The 16,969-nt window shown below is 32.5% G+C and overlaps 2 protein-coding genes across 2 annotated transcripts; one reads left to right on the top strand and one right to left on the bottom strand.

Moving 5' to 3' along the window:
- The first annotated feature begins 6,879 nt into the window (after window positions 1-6,879).
- LOC127121299 (protein CHLORORESPIRATORY REDUCTION 7, chloroplastic) lies at window positions 6,880-7,845 on the top strand. Its single transcript, XM_051051839.1, has 3 exons — window positions 6,880-7,059; window positions 7,179-7,309; window positions 7,395-7,845. The coding sequence occupies exons 1-3, from the start codon at window positions 7,005-7,007 to the stop codon at window positions 7,665-7,667; spliced, it is 459 nt and encodes a 152-aa protein (XP_050907796.1). The 5' UTR covers window positions 6,880-7,004; the 3' UTR covers window positions 7,668-7,845.
- A 51-nt stretch (window positions 7,846-7,896) lies between these two features.
- Window positions 7,897-9,427, bottom strand: LOC127121311 (uncharacterized). The gene is made up of 3 exons (XM_051051845.1): window positions 9,050-9,427; window positions 8,755-8,869; window positions 7,897-8,216 (listed from the first exon to the last, which is right to left on the bottom strand). The coding sequence occupies exons 1-3, from the start codon at window positions 9,235-9,237 to the stop codon at window positions 8,133-8,135; spliced, it is 387 nt and encodes a 128-aa protein (XP_050907802.1). The 5' UTR covers window positions 9,238-9,427; the 3' UTR covers window positions 7,897-8,132.
- Window positions 9,428-16,969: the final 7,542 nt, after the last annotated feature.

The following is a 16,969-nucleotide window of genomic DNA, read 5'->3' on the forward strand; positions in this document are numbered from 1 at the left end:
TCCACATACCCAATCATCTTGAGTGCATGGGGAACTACAGGGGCTCCCTCAGCTAACTTGCTTTGAAAAAGGGCTTTTGAAACTTCAAACCTCTCATGCCTTGCTTGCTCTTGATAGAGCAACTTCAGGTGTTCGATCATATCGAGCGTTGACATGTTCTCATGTTGCTTTTGCAATTCTGAGTTCATGGTAGCCAGCATGAGACAAGCAGTTTCATTTGCATCATCGACATGCTTCTTATAAGCATCTCTTTCTGCCTTAGGTGCAGAACTAGGAGGTTCCTCTTCAGGAACAGGTGTCTCCAAGACATACAACTTTTTATCATGTTTGAGGACAATCCTCAGGTTTCGGTGTCAATCTAGAAAATTTGTCCCAGACAATTTTTCCTTATCAAGGATTGATCGCAGGATGTTGTTAGAGGTGTTTGCTGTCATGGTAATCTACATAAGGATTAATGAAAATATAAGTATCATTGACATATTCAATTAGGCCTTTAATTAAATATGCTCCCACTATTTTATTCAAAACAAATGACCCTCATCATTTGATTCGGAAAATCCCGTTGGAAGATTTTCTTGTGGGTCGAGATCCATATTTCACTTCGTTCTAAGTCCGCGTAGGCGGATTACACAAAACTAGGTTATTTAGGTAGGAACTCCTTCCAATTGTATCTCATACAACTCTCGAAAATTTCAGTTGGGTGAATAACTCCTTATTCCAATCCATCATATGGATCATTCCCAACTCTTGCTTCTAAACATATATATAATCTTATTATAATTTGTTTAGTTAAGTTTAACCCATTGTTTTAACAGTTGGATATTACAATTATCCCATCACACCTTACTAATATAGAACATGCACCTCGCGTAGGCGAAACCTACATTATTCGATACTAGTCTTGATGAGTGTTAAAACTTGGAAAGCTTAAACTTAATATTTATTTTGAGGGAATTGCAATTTTTTTGATCTCACCGGCTTGTTTATCATATAAACCGTCTCTCACATGCATCAACATACATTCACATGCATCAACATACATACAAACAAAATGAAATAGTTATGGCCCCTAGCGCAATTGTTCTCCCAAGCCAATGAGAGAACCTAAGCTAACCTACAACGATCTAAGCTTCTCCAAGCAAGATCTTCAAGGTTGTCCTCCTTTGGCACTGACTTCTTTGCTTTCTTCATATCATTACATTACATAAAAGAAACTCGTTTTATATACGAGGGAGTGAGATGAGAAAAGAAGTTACATTTGGGAGATTAAGAGAGAGGCACGACACGCAGGTCGTATTTTAAAAACCCAAAACAAAACAAAGGAAAACTAAGGCCATAACCAATCACCATAAGACAATAATAAACATTTTATTATTATTATTAATTCCTTTAATTAATTAAAATCAAATTAAATTTCGACGACCGATCACACTACACAGAGTTAGCCGGGGGTCCGCTGCCCCTGCTCGAAAATTTTAATGAACAATTCATTTAAAATTGACGTCGTTTTTCGTATCAACACTTGATACTTCAAAGCACTTTTTCTAGCCGAACGGGTGAATTTTTCCTTGCGTTAACCGGTTAACCATATGCGTTAACCGGTTAACACTGTTTGAAAACTTTTAGAAAATTCTTTTCTGTCTTGCGTTAACCGGTTAACCATATGCGTTAACCGGTTAACACTGTTTGAAAATGTCTTGGAAAACTGTTTTTCGCCTTGCGTTAACCGGTTAACCAAATGCGTTAACCGGTTAACACTGTTTGAAAATCTCAAAAAATTTATTTCGTATTCCGTTAACCGGTTAACCATACGCGTTAACCGGTTAACACTGTTCCAAAAAGTGTTTAGGAAGCACAACTCTTGTGCGTTCAAACCTCAATCGCATAACTCTCTGACAACACAACCCTTGTGCCGTCACTAACCCTGATGCACCAATTTCAGACCGTCAAACACATCTCGATTGTTAATTCAGTATGATTGATCAACACGTCATTGCTTCACCATACTAATGTCGGATCAAGAAGCAAACGATCATTGATCGCTCAAAGGAAAACAATCATCGAGGGTTTGAATGAACGAAACGAGAACACTATATCATATATAATGTATTTTGCATCAGGATTACATATATCACATATATGTAACTTGATCGATCTTAATTTAACCTTTGATTCATTCTGTCTTTAATCATATTATTATAGAACAAAAACAGTTATCAGATTCATGGTTTCGTAAGTGGCTCTGATACCACTGTTGGAGAATTGTCATCCAAGGCGCAGCGGAATTTAAAATTTTCTCCATTTAGTGATCCTTACGAATGGGCATGATCAGTGATAGAATCGTTACCTCTTGTGGCGATTCAAACCTTTGGTGCGGATCTCTGATAATGATCAAAACCTTTGATACAGATCCACGGGGCGATCACGAACGTTGAACGATGACAATGTCTCTACTCAGTCCACACGAACGGATTCCTTCAATCGCAGTGCTAGCTGTTATGAATGAAGGCTTTGAGTGAGAGAGAGATACGAAATTCCAACTCTTCAGTTGTGTTTTCTGTCTCAGTGAGTAACAATGCTTCTACCCAAGGGGTTCTATTTATAGAACCTCTTGTGTGGGCTTCAAGCCAAAAAGCCCACTTAAGTGCATTTTGGCCCATATCTCATAATATGCCAAAATCACTTAAGTATTTGGTACCTTACCATATTTCGTATTCTACTTAAGTACACCGTACCTTACGATGTTCCTTAATTATTCTATCTCTCATCAATCCGTCCTTTGTGTGTGACCCTATAGGTTTTCGCGACGTTGGCAATTATATTAAATCACGCATTTAACATAATAAACAGTGAGCGGTATCTAGCAACACATCACTGCTACCCAAGTCACGAAAATGTCATGTGATCTGACAAAACCTCCTGTGATAATGATTATGTGTATAATTACCCCTTTGCCCTTATGTCTATATTGAACACAAGGTATAGACCGTGTCATCCTTGTCCAGTTCAATATTGGGCCCATAGACATTTATCCTGTTATACAGGATGGGCAAATTCCATCTAGGATCTTCATGTCCCTCAGCATGCTTTGTGGAGTACCCATCAACTGTCTTTATGGTTATCCAATTACGGACAACGTTGGATCAGCAACAAAGCACTCGACTCTACATCTAGGATCCATAGTGGTTTCAGGTCGAAGAGTGGTATACACCATTATCACCATGAGAATAACTTATGACACTTTGCATAACTTTCTATATAGTATTCTCATAGCGGGTCAATCCAGTATAAATATTACTCCTAATATTCATACCTATGTTTAAGACTTGATAACTCTTTATCCATGATCCATGAGATGTGATCATCAGTCTACAAACATAATAGTCTTAATGCTTTAATGTTATCCCACTTCACACTAAAGCTCGACTACGGATACTTTAAGAATAGTGTCCTTATGTTTAATGTGTTCTCATGATTAAGTCACACTTAATACATTAAACAGACTATCTATTCCAGGGACTTTATTAATCAACCATAATAAAGAAAATGCCTTTAAATAATTCGATACAAGTACCAAAAGTATTGGCCTCTAGGGCTTACACCAACATTTAGAATGCTAAATTTCAAAGTTGACTTTAAAGGACTTCTCATCTAAACTTATTCTTTGTCCATTCCCCTTATTGTGTTGTGAACTTTTTGATGCTTGCTCTTGTGTGATAGGGATTCCATCTTGAGATAGTAAAAAGGACCATTGTCATGACTAACCAAGTTAAGAGAGACAAGCCAAATGGATATCCTAGGAGCTTGAATCCAAATTGTTTGATTGCTTGTGTGTTTGCTAAGTCCAAAATAAAGGAGCATCTTGAATCATCTCTATGATTTCAAGAAAAGGAACTCCAAGGGTTTATCTTTTCTCTCTCTCATCTTTGTATGCTTTAGGACTAGCCCTTCTCTTCTTCTTCTCACTCTAACCAAGCCAAAATCTTTTCTTTCAAACTTTGACTTTGTTTCAAACTAGAAACCTAGGCCTTATGCCTTTGACTTTTCAAAATCTTTTCATAAATACTCATTGTGAATAAATCTTAAATCCTACTTTGATTCCATTTTTGTGTGAATACATCTACCTTGTAAATACAACTCACTTCAAGTTGTTTTTGTGGTTCCAATGGCCACCTTTGTTAAAACTTTTCATAAACATTAGTCATAGGTTTGAGTTATCATAGTGGTTGATGTGAATCTCACCTTATCCTTAGTGATTGGATTATAAGTCTTCCATACTTATTATAGGATTAACCCCTCACTAGTATGTTGAAGCCTTCCTCACATGATTGATTGTTGGTTTAGGTTGAGTTTTCTCCCTTTGATAACAAAAGACCTTAAGGCTTTTGATCAAATCAATTCACCAATCTTTGTAATTTTTACCCCGAACTACGAGGTTTTGATCCTACCTTTGTGATGGTACGTAGGTAATGGGTTCATCCATTCAAACAACAAATTTGTAAATATAATATATTCTCTTCTCATCCCCCTAATCTTTTGTACAAATCTTTTCACAAATACCAACCTACAACACATATTTTCAAAAAGGGTTCCCTTAGAGTACTAAGGATGTTTTGGGTGCGTAAAACCTTCCCATTTCATAACCAACCCCCTTACCCAGATCTCTGACATTTTTATTAGTTTTTGATTTGAAAAACTTCTTACCTTGGCTTTTGTTCGCTTTTTAGCCTTTCCTTTGGACAAATAAAAGTGCGATGGCGACTCGAATTGTATGTTTACTTTTGGTTTAGTCAATAAACCTAAAGGTAACGAAAACCCAACTACAGAACCCTAATTCTTCAAAGTAAAATTCAATGGCTTCAGATTTTTTTTTGGATTTCAAAGGGTTCCAATAAAGGCAAAAGATTTTTCTATTTATAGGGAATGTGTTGGGATTCAAATATGTGTGAATTGGGTCTGAATTAATATGATTTTACTTGGAAAATTTCAGATCTCGATCGTGTGAAATTTTGGTGCCAAACTCGTGATTTTGGAGCTTCTCAAGTCGCTTCAAGTTGTCCTCAAGTGAGTTTGGTCATGGTTAATTGGTTTGCACGCGTGAGAATTTGTCCCAATTTGATTTATGCATGATTCAACATTATAGGTCACAGACCAAAATAGAGTTCAGGCCACCATGTTCAAGCTTTGGCCAAATCCAATCCACTCGTGCATTTTCCAATTTTCTTTGAGTTAAATGATCACTTCATGGAGTAGAATAATATGAAAAGGGAATAAATCCAAAAGTAGCTTTGAGGTGAAAGTTGTAGTCTTGTGAAGTTGAGGTCGTGACCTGAAAATTGGGTTGGGCAACTGGTCAAGCACTTTGCAACATGTTTGGTCAATTTGAGGTCCCATGTTCATGACACCATAGCTTTTAATTCCCTCGTGCATTTTGAGTCAAACTTGGGCAAAATGATCTTTGATATAAGCTTAACAAAATTAAAAAGGAATGGGGTCAAAAGAGTGCTTGAGCTGAAAACGGCAAGGGTGGAAAGTAAGGGTCATGACAAGGTTTTGACCCAAATTGGCAACTTGGTCCTTTGCCCAAATGAGGTCCTTAAGGAATGAATTGGTGTTTGACCCTTGAATCAAAGTTGTAGAGGATACCAAAAGGCATATTTGGATAAAAGAATCTTGTCATTTGAATAAAAATTGAAGGAGTTATGGAGTTTGACCAAAGGCATGGTACACATGCAAATTAGGTTAACCATACTTGCACACCTCTTGCAAACTTGATATTTTCTTGTATTTTAAGCCATGATGATAATGGAATAAGCATCCCTTTATGAAATATTGATTAGATCTTGAGTGACCTTGAAGATAGCTTGAAAATTGAGTGATGTGGCATGGAAATAAACACATGAAACACCTTTGAAACACATGGAGCAAACTTGCATTTCCCTTGACCAAAAGATCTTGTTTTTGCCTTGAATTGAAAAACGGTCACCTACATGAGCAACAAGAATAAACAAGTACCATCTTTCCATGAAATTAGGGTTAGTTAACAAGTAAAACAAAGTGAAATCCTAGAGCTAAGATACAATACACAATATTACCATGATTGTGATTCCATGACCAAATGCAATGGTCATGCATGATATGATTTGATGTATGCAAATGAGCTTTATTCAAAAGGAGAAAAAGGAGGATAAATTTTGGGGTATGACACCAAGTGATAATCCTGTGGACGATCTTTTTTGGGCTACAAGTACTAGCCCTTTCTATGGGTGAGTCCTTTCTTCAGGTGTTAGTCCTTCTTCAAATGCTAGCCCTTCTTTGGGTGTTCCTTCTTAGGGCCAATAGAATTATATCGGTACAAGATGAAAATGATTGATATTGATATGAGTAAGGTAATGTATGATATGCGTGCTTTTTAAATTTTGTGGATTTTGGATAAAAACATGATTTTGAAATTTTGAACTATGATGCATACTTTGATTATTGGATACATTTTCAGAGTGTAGATTATTTTGTTGATTTAGAATAAATGAAAAATTATCACCGTTTTACATAAAATTGGACTAAGAATTATGACCTTTATGGTTTAGTGAAAAATGAAATGTGTAGAAAAAATTAAAAATAAAATTCAAATAATAAAAAAGATGGTAAAATAATGTGTAGATGAAACTAACTAATGTGTAAAGAAGGTAAAATAATGTTTAGATTAAAAATTGTATATAGCAAATTAGCTTTTATAATAAAAAGTGTAAATTTCTAGCTGTTAGAAAAAAAAAGACCCAAAAGAAAACACAAATAGGATGATGGTACAATGTCAGTATTGTAAATATGAGAACAAAGAAGGGTAAAGTATAATCATATTAAAACAAGTTATCCCCTGGAATTTGTGATTGTAATTCACACCAGCTATATCATATCATATCATATTGTGATGATAACTTTGGTTTCTTATTATTCAAATTTTCATATACATGAACTAAGCTTATCTTAAAGTAATAATAATTCTTATGGAAGTTATTCTGCAGCCTCAAGCCTTCAATGTTAGAGTTCAGTTTCTCCACAGTAAGCTATTCATGACATTATCTTTTCAGCTTTGTTAGTTGTTCACAATGTAGTATACAAATATAGCACTATATAGAAAAGCTATTTTGCTTACTATTTAGATTTCTGATAATTTGCAGCTACAAAAAGTTATCATGTACAGAATCCAGTAATGCATATAACATCATCACCATGCCAAATTCAATGTTTTAGTTCTTCCATTCATCAGAGACTGACTCAAGTTGCAGATGATTGCAGAAGTAAAACAAAGGTGATGACACATTGTTTTCGCTTTATTTTCTGTTTTCAATGTTGTGATACAAAGTTTCATATAGAAAACTGAACTTTTTTAACAGGTTTTTGCGATGAGAAGGAGAAGGTCGAATGAAAGGACAGAAACTTATGTGCTATTAGAACCGGGGAAGGATGAGAGGTTTGTGTCGGAGGAAGAGCTGAAAGAGATTTTGAAAGAGTGGCTTACGAATTGGCCGGGCAATGCTCTTCCTCCTGATCTTGCAAGATATGAAACCATTGATGATGCTGTTTCTTTCTTGGCAAAGTCGTTTTGTGAACTTGAAATTGATGGAGAAGTTGGGTCGATTCAATGGTTTGAGGTTCGGTTGGAGTGAATAGAATTCAGATTATTCCATCAAACCGTATCAACTGCGGTTTGCCAACATGTGCTTGTAATGTTTAGTTTTGTTCCTTTCTATTGTAACTGACACAAACATGTTATTTAGGCCCGGTTTTGATAAACAGTCGAATTAAGTGCTTATAGCATAAATACACTTCTCATATAAGCGATTATGCGTAAGTTATTTATCTATTAAAAAAGAATAAAGGATCAACCAATTCTACTAGAAGGGTAAAACAAAATCATCTGATTGGAATTCTTTTACACAAGTTTCTTTAAGGTTCTATAGAATTGAAAGTACAAAACTCTTTAACATCAATGTATATATAGGTAGAAAACCTATTTAGGAACAAAAATCAGAAGATACAACAGCTCTCTCTAACAAAACTCTTCATCTTTAAGTTCCACTGAAACCACTACCACATAATTCATCATGTATAACAAAACTCCATTGAATTCCTCAAGTTGAGTTGATTTTCTCATCAATCATCATTGGAAGCTTGTTTTGAAAAGTACTCACATCCTGCAAGCACATCTCTGGAACCTGCAATAGTTGACATAAACTACCACTGTTAGAAATAACCACACTAATCAAGAATCCGACAAAAGGACACCGAAAGAGTACTAATCAGGCGTTCAAACTCACACGTCTCAAAGAGACAACTCGATTGTGAGCTAAAGGACACCGAGAGAGTACTAATCAGTCGTTCAAACTCACTCGTCTCAAACAGACAACTTGGTAGGTGAGCTAAAGGACACCGAAAGAGTACTAATCATGAGTTCAAATTCGGACGTCTAAAACAGACAACTTGTTTACGAGCTAAAGGACACCGAAAGAGTACTAATCAGGAGTTCAAACTCGAACGTCTCAAACAGACAACAAATTGTGAGTTAAAAGGACACCTAAAGAGTACTGATTAGTCATCCAAACTCGCACGTCTCAAACAGGCAACCCAGTTCGGTTGTGACCTAAAGGACACCGAAAGGGTACTAATTAGTCGTTCAAACTCGCACCACTAACATAACCGATTACTACTATAAAAAAGAACACACATTAACAATCTCAGATATTACTAATACACCTTTGGCTGATATTTAGCTCCAATTCCAGGTGGTAACTTTGCAGCACCCTTTTTATTTCTGGCAAGGAGGCCTTTGGTTACCGGGGACATCATCATATCAGTTGGACTTGTATACCTAAAAAAGGAAGAAAAAAGTGATTATCTAGCGTGAAACCAATAAAACAGACAAAAAATCAATTACAAACGCAAGAGCTATGAATCTACATGAGTTAAAATCAATTATAACATAGAACATTGAAACAAGTTAAAATCAATTCAATTAAGTTATAGCATAGAATCAAATTCCAAGTGATACCTTTCTGGATATTTGAATGCTTTGGGGAGTTTAAGATGATCTGGAGTGACAGGTTTGCGCAATTCATTGGAGGCTTTATGATGATGATGAACTGGAGGTGGTGGAGGAGTTGGTGTTTTGGTGGATTGAGGCTCGATTATTGGAGTTTGAATTGGAACTTGTTGAAGGTTTTTCACCATATTTTCCATTACAGTGATGTGAATTGTGATTCTGAATTCTTCGACTTTATTAGGGTTTTTGTGTATTTATAAGGTGAGTGATTGAGTGATTGAGGAAATGGAATTGCAACGGTAAAATACAACAACTGGAGTTGAGTTCAATAATGGTGTCCGTTGGAGAGGATAAACATCATCAATCAATTCAATATTTTAATTTGTATCCTTCCTTACAATTTAATATTTTACTTTTTAAATAATTAAATAATTGACAATTTTGTTTTATATATGGGTATGTTATTCAACGAATTAAAAAGTAACCTTTTATTTATAATATTATATAACAATACACTCAGAAATTTAATTTTTAAAATTGATTAGTTTGAATTTTGATCCTTATAATTATTTTAAAATTTTATTTTTTAGATTCATTGAATATTTCAACTATATGACTTACATATAGATCAAATATATTAATTAGAAATTATTTTTAAATAATCACTTTTTCAAGAATATTACGAAAATAATCATAATTTTAATGGCTCATGCATTGATCAAGTTGTACTCAGGCGCCACTAAGAGTCGCATATGCATGCATTGATTAAATTGTATTTCTTTATTTTTTACATACATATGTCAATTGCATTAACAGATGCTCCTACATTTTATAGGCTCTTACATTTAACATGCATGCGTCAATTGCAGTGACGCGTGTTCTTACATTTTACATGTATGTGTCAATTGCAGTGACGCGTGCTCTCATATTTTACATGAAATATGGTTAGTTTGGTAAATAAATCGAAAAAATTATTATTTTGGTATATAATTTTAAAATGTTGGTTATTTCAAAAAAAAATCATTAATTATTCTATAAATTTAAAAATCAAACTTTGCTTGTAATATGGAATAAATAGACTATTTTTAATTTGGGGTATCACCTTAAGGGATGGCAGAAAAACGCGTGCTTGCAGATATTCGGGATAAAATCTGTTGCGGGTATGAGGGAGAGCTTAATGGATATTCACGGATAAAATAAATGGATATTTAAATACTCATTTGTTAATGGATATGGATGTGAGTTTAATGATACATGTCTCCGCGGATATCCTTATACATTAATAAATTATAAAAATTATTTAAATATCATTAGTTTATTATACTTTGTCTTTTCATCTTCTAAAATAATTAGTCTTCCTGTCTTTCTAGTTTGCTTGTTTTTAATTTTCTTTTGAAGAAAATCTTTCACGTTCCATACAAATTTTATTATCCATTTCATATTTAAATTCTTTAATACTTCATACCCCACTTCAATAATTCCACAGTCCAACCAATTAGTGTTGTCGTTTCTCTGTCGATCAGATGAAGATGAATCAAATAGAGATAGAGATAGAGGTAGAGGAAGACCTAAAAAATATATATTAAAAAATTATTTAAAATGTTCTTGAGATTAACAATTTGAATAAAAGCATAAAATTTAATATAACATTATAACGAAAATTAATTCATTTAGCCGATCTCACTTAATAGGATAAACTTTGGTTGTTGTTAATTTCATAATGCAAGTACATTAATTTATTATTCCAAAAGATTCTTCTAAACATTTAATTAATATTTGGGCATGATACTCCATCATCCCATGATATAAGTTGTTTTAGTAAATGACATATAAATTATAAAATATAATTATTTTTACAAGATTACTCCTTATTAATAATGTAAAAAGAATGGCTTCAGTCGGTTTCTGATTTTAACTTACACTATAAATGTGAGAAGCTTAACATCATTAACCTCAGCTTTGCAGATGACTTACTTTCTTTCTCTAGAGGTGACACAAAATCAGTGGAGCTGCTGATGGAGAAATTCCATAAGTTCTCTAAGGCCACTGGCTTGATTGTAAACCATCAAAAGTGCAAAGCTTATTATGGTGAAGTTGATGATCAGATCAAGAATGATATACAACATATTACCTCATATGTTGAAGGCAAACTTCCTTACGAGTACCTGGGCATCTCGCTTACTGCCAAGAAATTGTCTACTCATCACTGTTTGAAGCTTGTTGAAAAGCTGGTTAATAGGATCAGACATTAGAGCAATGCTCTCATGAGCTATGCAGGTCGTACTCAGCTTACTCGGAGTGTCATGTTTACAATTACCAATTATTTCCTCTAATGTATCCCGTTGCCAAAGATGGTCATTAAGAAAGTTGAAGTAGTGTGTCATTCGTTCCTCTGGACAGGTAAAGTTGAGGTATCTCGTAAATCTCATGTGGCTTGAAAAAATCTTTGTGAACTAAAGGCTTTTGGAGGTCTGAACCTCATATCCTTAACATAATGGAATAAAGCTAGTCTGTCCAAGTTGCTTCGGAACATCAATGGCAAAGCCGACACATTATGGATCAGATGGATCCAAGACATATTATTTCAAGAATCATATTATACACATTGTTCCTATAACTGATCAATGCTCTTGGATTCTTAGGGTTATCCTCAACCTGAGGAATGAAGTGTATATCATGCAAGCCTGGACAAGCTGCCAACAGAACGATAAATTTAACACTAGGAGAATTTATAAGGATCTCAAGGGTGATCGAAACAAGGTGATCTATAGAAAATTATTCTACAATAATTTGGCTAGACCTATGGCCTTGTTCATGATGTGGTTGGCTTTTCAAGAGAGGTTGGCAGCCAAAGACAAGGTCCTGGAACTTGACATGATTAATGAAGACAATTGTGTTTTTTATAACCAGCTAGAAAGTCAGGAACACCTTCTCTTCTACTGTTATGGCATGCAGTCTAACTGGAAACTAGTTACTTCCTAGATGCGAATCAACCATACTCCTATGGGCTGGAAGAACGAATCAGCTTGGGTATTGACTACTAGCAAAGGTAAGAACTATAAAGCTAGGCTCCTTAAAACGGCCTTTGCGGAAACTATATATGAATGTTGGAGATACATGAATGATAAGGTTTATGGGAATAATATTATGCATACAAGTATAGAAAACAAAGTCATAGATAGTATTACTTATAGAAGTTAGGTTAGACCTAATATGAGAACACACATAACTAAATTACTCTTGGATTAGTTTATCTTTAGTTTTCAAGTTTCTTTTGTTGTGTTGATTTGTTGTGGGCTGGATCCTTTTGCAATCGTCTTATACCTATTGTTTTTGGTTAATTCAATATATTGTTTTCCAAAATAAATAATAATAATAATAATGTAAAAAGAAAAGATACTTTAGATATTAAAAAACTAAAGAGTAATAAACAATTAAGAAAAAATTCAAAAACTAAAGAGTAATAAACAATTGAGCAAAGAAATTATTAAAAAAAAAAATCCTACCTTTCCTAATGCATGTACTAATTTTGTTCGTGTATAATAGAAACGAGGGTATCAAATCAAACATTATAGTAATTATTAGTGTATATTAAAAAATTAATTGAATAAACTATATTAATTTAAATCGAGATTTACATTGAAAGATATAGAGATATATTCATAAACTATTTTTGTACACAAAATGAAAAAATTATAAACAATTGATATCTAGAAAGTTGTTAAGAAACAGCTAGTCAAAATTATATTATGAAAATTCAACAAAAAAAAACATTGTTACTGGTCTCTAACCATCCAAGGTTTGTCAAAAGGAGTTGGATTAGTTCTAATATGTTATAATTAATCACTCTGTTAATTAAACAAAATTAATTTCCGAGATATTCTCTTTGCCTTCCTTTATCATTCTCAATGTCAACAATTTCATATACCCAAAACCCAACTTTCATCTCTTTAATTAATTTTTCTCAAATTCTTCATCTTAGTTTTCTTTCTTGTATTCATGTCCTTTGTTTTATATTTAACCTTTTCATCTTGCAACAATTTTTCTATTGAAGGATTGTTGTAAATTGAAGCTGCAAGGTTTTCAAAATCAATCATAAAAATTTGAGTAAGTTTGATATGTTTTCCTTCATTATTTGTTAATTGAACAATATGAAAATGTTATATTGTTTTAATCATTTAGTTTTTTTTAATTTGTCATGAAGATCAAATATTGGATGATAATGATTCAAATAATCTCTTTTTGTGTATAATGATTGATGAAATATTTGTAGCTTTTACGTGTATAACATGACATTATCATATATTGGAATATTAAAAAGTTTAATTTTGTTAAACCCTTGTTTTGTTGACTTCTTTGTTAATTATATCATCAAAATTAGTTATTACATTATGTAGAATTTATTGATACTTTTGTTATAATAATGAGATTTAATTGTACTTTTTATCTTGTTTTTTAGATTTGGAAAGTTAATGGCATTATTTAGTTATGAGAATAGAAAAGGAAGTGGTAAGAAACTGAAAGTGCATTTTGATCTTCCTGAGGACGAAGATTATCCCATTGATCATATCAAAATGAAGCAATCAAGTTCTTCATTTTCATCACAATCTTCACTAGATTCAGATGATAGAGAAATTTTTGAAGAATCTAATAATGGTGGTTACGGTTCACCGGTTTGGAGTTTTCAAGCTGGGTCAGTGACACATTCTCCTCCACTTCAGTTGATGAACCCTAACCCTAACCCTAATTCTGGATATGATCCAAATAGGATACCTTCTTCCGCTTTTGGCCCTAAACCTGTAAGTCCCATGGAATGGAGTGTTGCATCAAATGAATCATTGTTTAGTTTACATTTTGGAAACAATAGTTTCTCACGGGAGCAATTTCTAGCAAATCGTAAATCCGGTGAACTTTCTAGGACTAATGATTTACCTGAAACTTCGTCGACGACATTAACAACAGTTCAAGAGGTAAATCATAAAAATGATGACAATGAATTAGATAATGAGAGATTGTCTTTATCGTCTGACTCGTCTCGCGACTCGACAGATACATCAGATAAAACAACAAATGTAAGTTCGAAGACGGATAATATAAGAACATCAAATGTTGAGGAAACCATGTTGGATAAAACTCATGATAATCATAGTGAAATGGAGGTAGTTCCTAATGAAGAACCTAAAAATTATGCACCTAATGTCTTGTATCGTTCGGTCGAAAGCGATATGAGCAACCGTTCATTTCAATTTCCTATGTGAGTCTTTTGCCCTATCTTATTGCTTTTATGTGTTATATGATATATTATGCTCTATAAAACCCAAATATCACAAATCAAAAACTAAGAAAGTGGTGTAATAGATCATTGCTATTAACTATAATTTTTTCTCTATATATATATCTTTTAGATTGACAGTCGAAGGAGTAAGAACTAGTTCAGAAACTGTAGAATCAGTAAAGAAAGGGAAAAATGAAAAACAAGAACAAGATCAACCGATAGAAAAACCCTGTAGTCCTAAATATGAAACAAAACCAAAGCAAAGGGTTAGAATTTGGCGTTGTTGCAGTTGCTTCTCTTGTTCACCTTGTTACTAGTAAAATCTATTGATATGTTGCTATTGGAAAGACAATTGTTCCCTCGGTTAGAATGTCAATCTAATAAATGTTTGGATCCGACTCTCCGTCAGTCAGGGATTCTCGATATTCATATTGTTAGAATATTGACGGCTGTTTAATCAAGGATGATCCAAATTTAAGTATGGCATTTTCAGTTATAAAAACTGTATTTCTTTTGAAGTGTCTAATCTTAATCAAACAGTCGTTGAAGTTCTAATCGCTTGGAATCCCCTAGAGAATATGAGTTTCACATATACATCCTTAAAAAGTGTCATGGGACACGCGTTAGCAAGATTCTTGATTGATTGACTCGGTGGTTGTATGATATTTCGATTGACTCGATGAGCTAAAAAGAAAGAGAAAAATAAGGAAAGGTCCAGTTTGGGGAAATGGTGGAATGTGAAGAGAGGTGATATCAGCTTACTAATTTATTAGTACTCATTCATGTATATGTATTCATATCATTAACATGTTATTATAGATGGATTTAAATTGCATTGCAATATGAATATGTTTTTTCTCTTCTTATTTTATATTTTTTTAATGTATATGTTTTTATGCATCTTCTTTTCAGAGACAGAAATCTAGACATTTAGATATTATAAATTTTTTATTTTCTAATGGTATTTGAAACTTGTTAAACATGAATTGTATAATTTTCATCATACAATTTTTTTAAGAAGAAAAAACATTAACGACAAAATTGCACAAAATTTAATTCAATTGAGTAACATAAAGTGATAAATTGCAATGGTAATAACTAATAAGTCAAAATAAGAATTCATATACATGCGAGTTGTGACACATTCTTTGACAAATTAGTTTATGATTTATGATTTATTCTAAAAGTTGAATAAATTTTGGGAGAGTTAACAATTAGTTGTAAAAAACTTAATTAGGTGGAGAATTTTCAAATGTGATGGTGATGTTTTTGTATTATGTACTTACCTATAATGTCTCTCTATATAAAAATTAAGAATTGATTTTAAGATTAATCTTTTTATAAAATTAAGCAGTGGTGGTTTTAAGTCACTTAGTGACAATTGGTTCTCAATTTTTAAATTTATTTTGCAATTTTTTCTTACTCCAACTTATTTTTGCTTACAAATCTCTTCTTATTTTCTTCTAGAAATTAGAGGTATACTTGATGATGCATCAATTATAAATTATATTTGTGTATATGATATTAGGATTATAAAATGACTAATTAAATATTTTATTCTTTGAAAAAAATTGTATAAATTTCTATTCTATTAAGTTATATTTAAAAGTATTATAAAACATAAAATCATAATAGTACAAATATTTTATTGCATATATGATTAGAGATTTTTTTTTTCCAAAAGAATAACTTATTATAGGATTTTAAAAAAAAATAACAATACTAGAGAAATTTCATTTTGAAATAATGTTGTGCAAGTGGCTATAAAATTTGGCCATCAGTAAAGTAAATAATATGTTTAAATGTAATTTTAATCCCTTACTTTTAAATTTTTAAAATTTTAAATTCTATATTTTAAAATAAAAAATTATATTTCAATATTTTAAGGATTTAATCTCTTGTTCCGTTTTAATATCATTTTTTAATAATGTGACAATTAATTAATGATGTGTTATTGCTAAGTGCCTTAATTGAAATTGCAAATCTTTTATAATTATCTTTTATTTTAATAATAATATATTTATAAAAAAAATTAATTTTAAATTTCCAAAAATATTATTTGTGATAATTTTTAATTTTAACACTATATTAAATTATTATTAATTAGAAAAATCATATGTAAACCTTTTAATGAAATTAATTAATTAGAATTAATAAAATTTAAAATTTGGTCTTATATATTTCGAACTCATAAAAATTTAATGTAAGATTTTTATTTTTTTATATATTTTATATGATTATTGAAAATAAAAGATAGTGTGAACGTTTACTCTCTCTCTCTCTCTCTCTCTCTCTCTCTCTCTCTCTCTCTCTCTCTCTCTCTCTCTCTCTCTCTCTCTCTCTCTCTCTCTCTCTCTCTCTCTCTTATATATATATATATATATATATATATATATATATATATATATATATATATATATATATATATATATATATGCTTGTGTGAGGGTAAGACCGTAAACTCTCCTTCCTTCCACGCGTTATCCCATTGAGGGAAGTTATTGTCGTTGACTGTCTTTTTCGGGCCATGAAATGAGTTGTGAAGCTCTCACTTGGTCTGTCCTTGACTCGATACTCCCATTTGGCAGAGTTTTGAATCATAACCTGACAGATCTCATAAAAGTTAGTGAAAATAGTTTGCACTAGGAAGCTTC

Source organism: Lathyrus oleraceus, chromosome 1 (assembly GCF_024323335.1).
Source record: "Lathyrus oleraceus cultivar Zhongwan6 chromosome 1, CAAS_Psat_ZW6_1.0, whole genome shotgun sequence".
Taxonomy (NCBI): Eukaryota; Viridiplantae; Streptophyta; class Magnoliopsida; order Fabales; family Fabaceae; genus Lathyrus; species Lathyrus oleraceus.

Bases quoted from the DNA above. Each gene is read 5' to 3' on its own strand.
- LOC127121299 (XM_051051839.1), top strand. From the start codon at position 7,005: ATGGAAGTTATTCTGCAGCCTCAAGCCTTCAATGTTAGAGTTCAGTTT. The intron at 7,060-7,178 runs GTAAGCTATTCA...GATAATTTGCAG, and splicing joins TAGAGTTCAGTTTCTCCACA to CTACAAAAAGTTATCATGTA. The intron at 7,310-7,394 runs GTGATGACACAT...CTTTTTTAACAG, and splicing joins ATTGCAGAAGTAAAACAAAG to GTTTTTGCGATGAGAAGGAG.
- LOC127121311 (XM_051051845.1), bottom strand. From the start codon at position 9,237: ATGGAAAATATGGTGAAAAACCTTCAACAAGTTCCAATTCAAACTCCA. The intron at 8,870-9,049 runs GTATCACTTGGA...TTCCTTTTTTAG, and splicing joins GCATTCAAATATCCAGAAAG to GTATACAAGTCCAACTGATA. The intron at 8,217-8,754 runs GTGTATTAGTAA...CAACTATTGCAG, and splicing joins GAGCTAAATATCAGCCAAAG to GTTCCAGAGATGTGCTTGCA.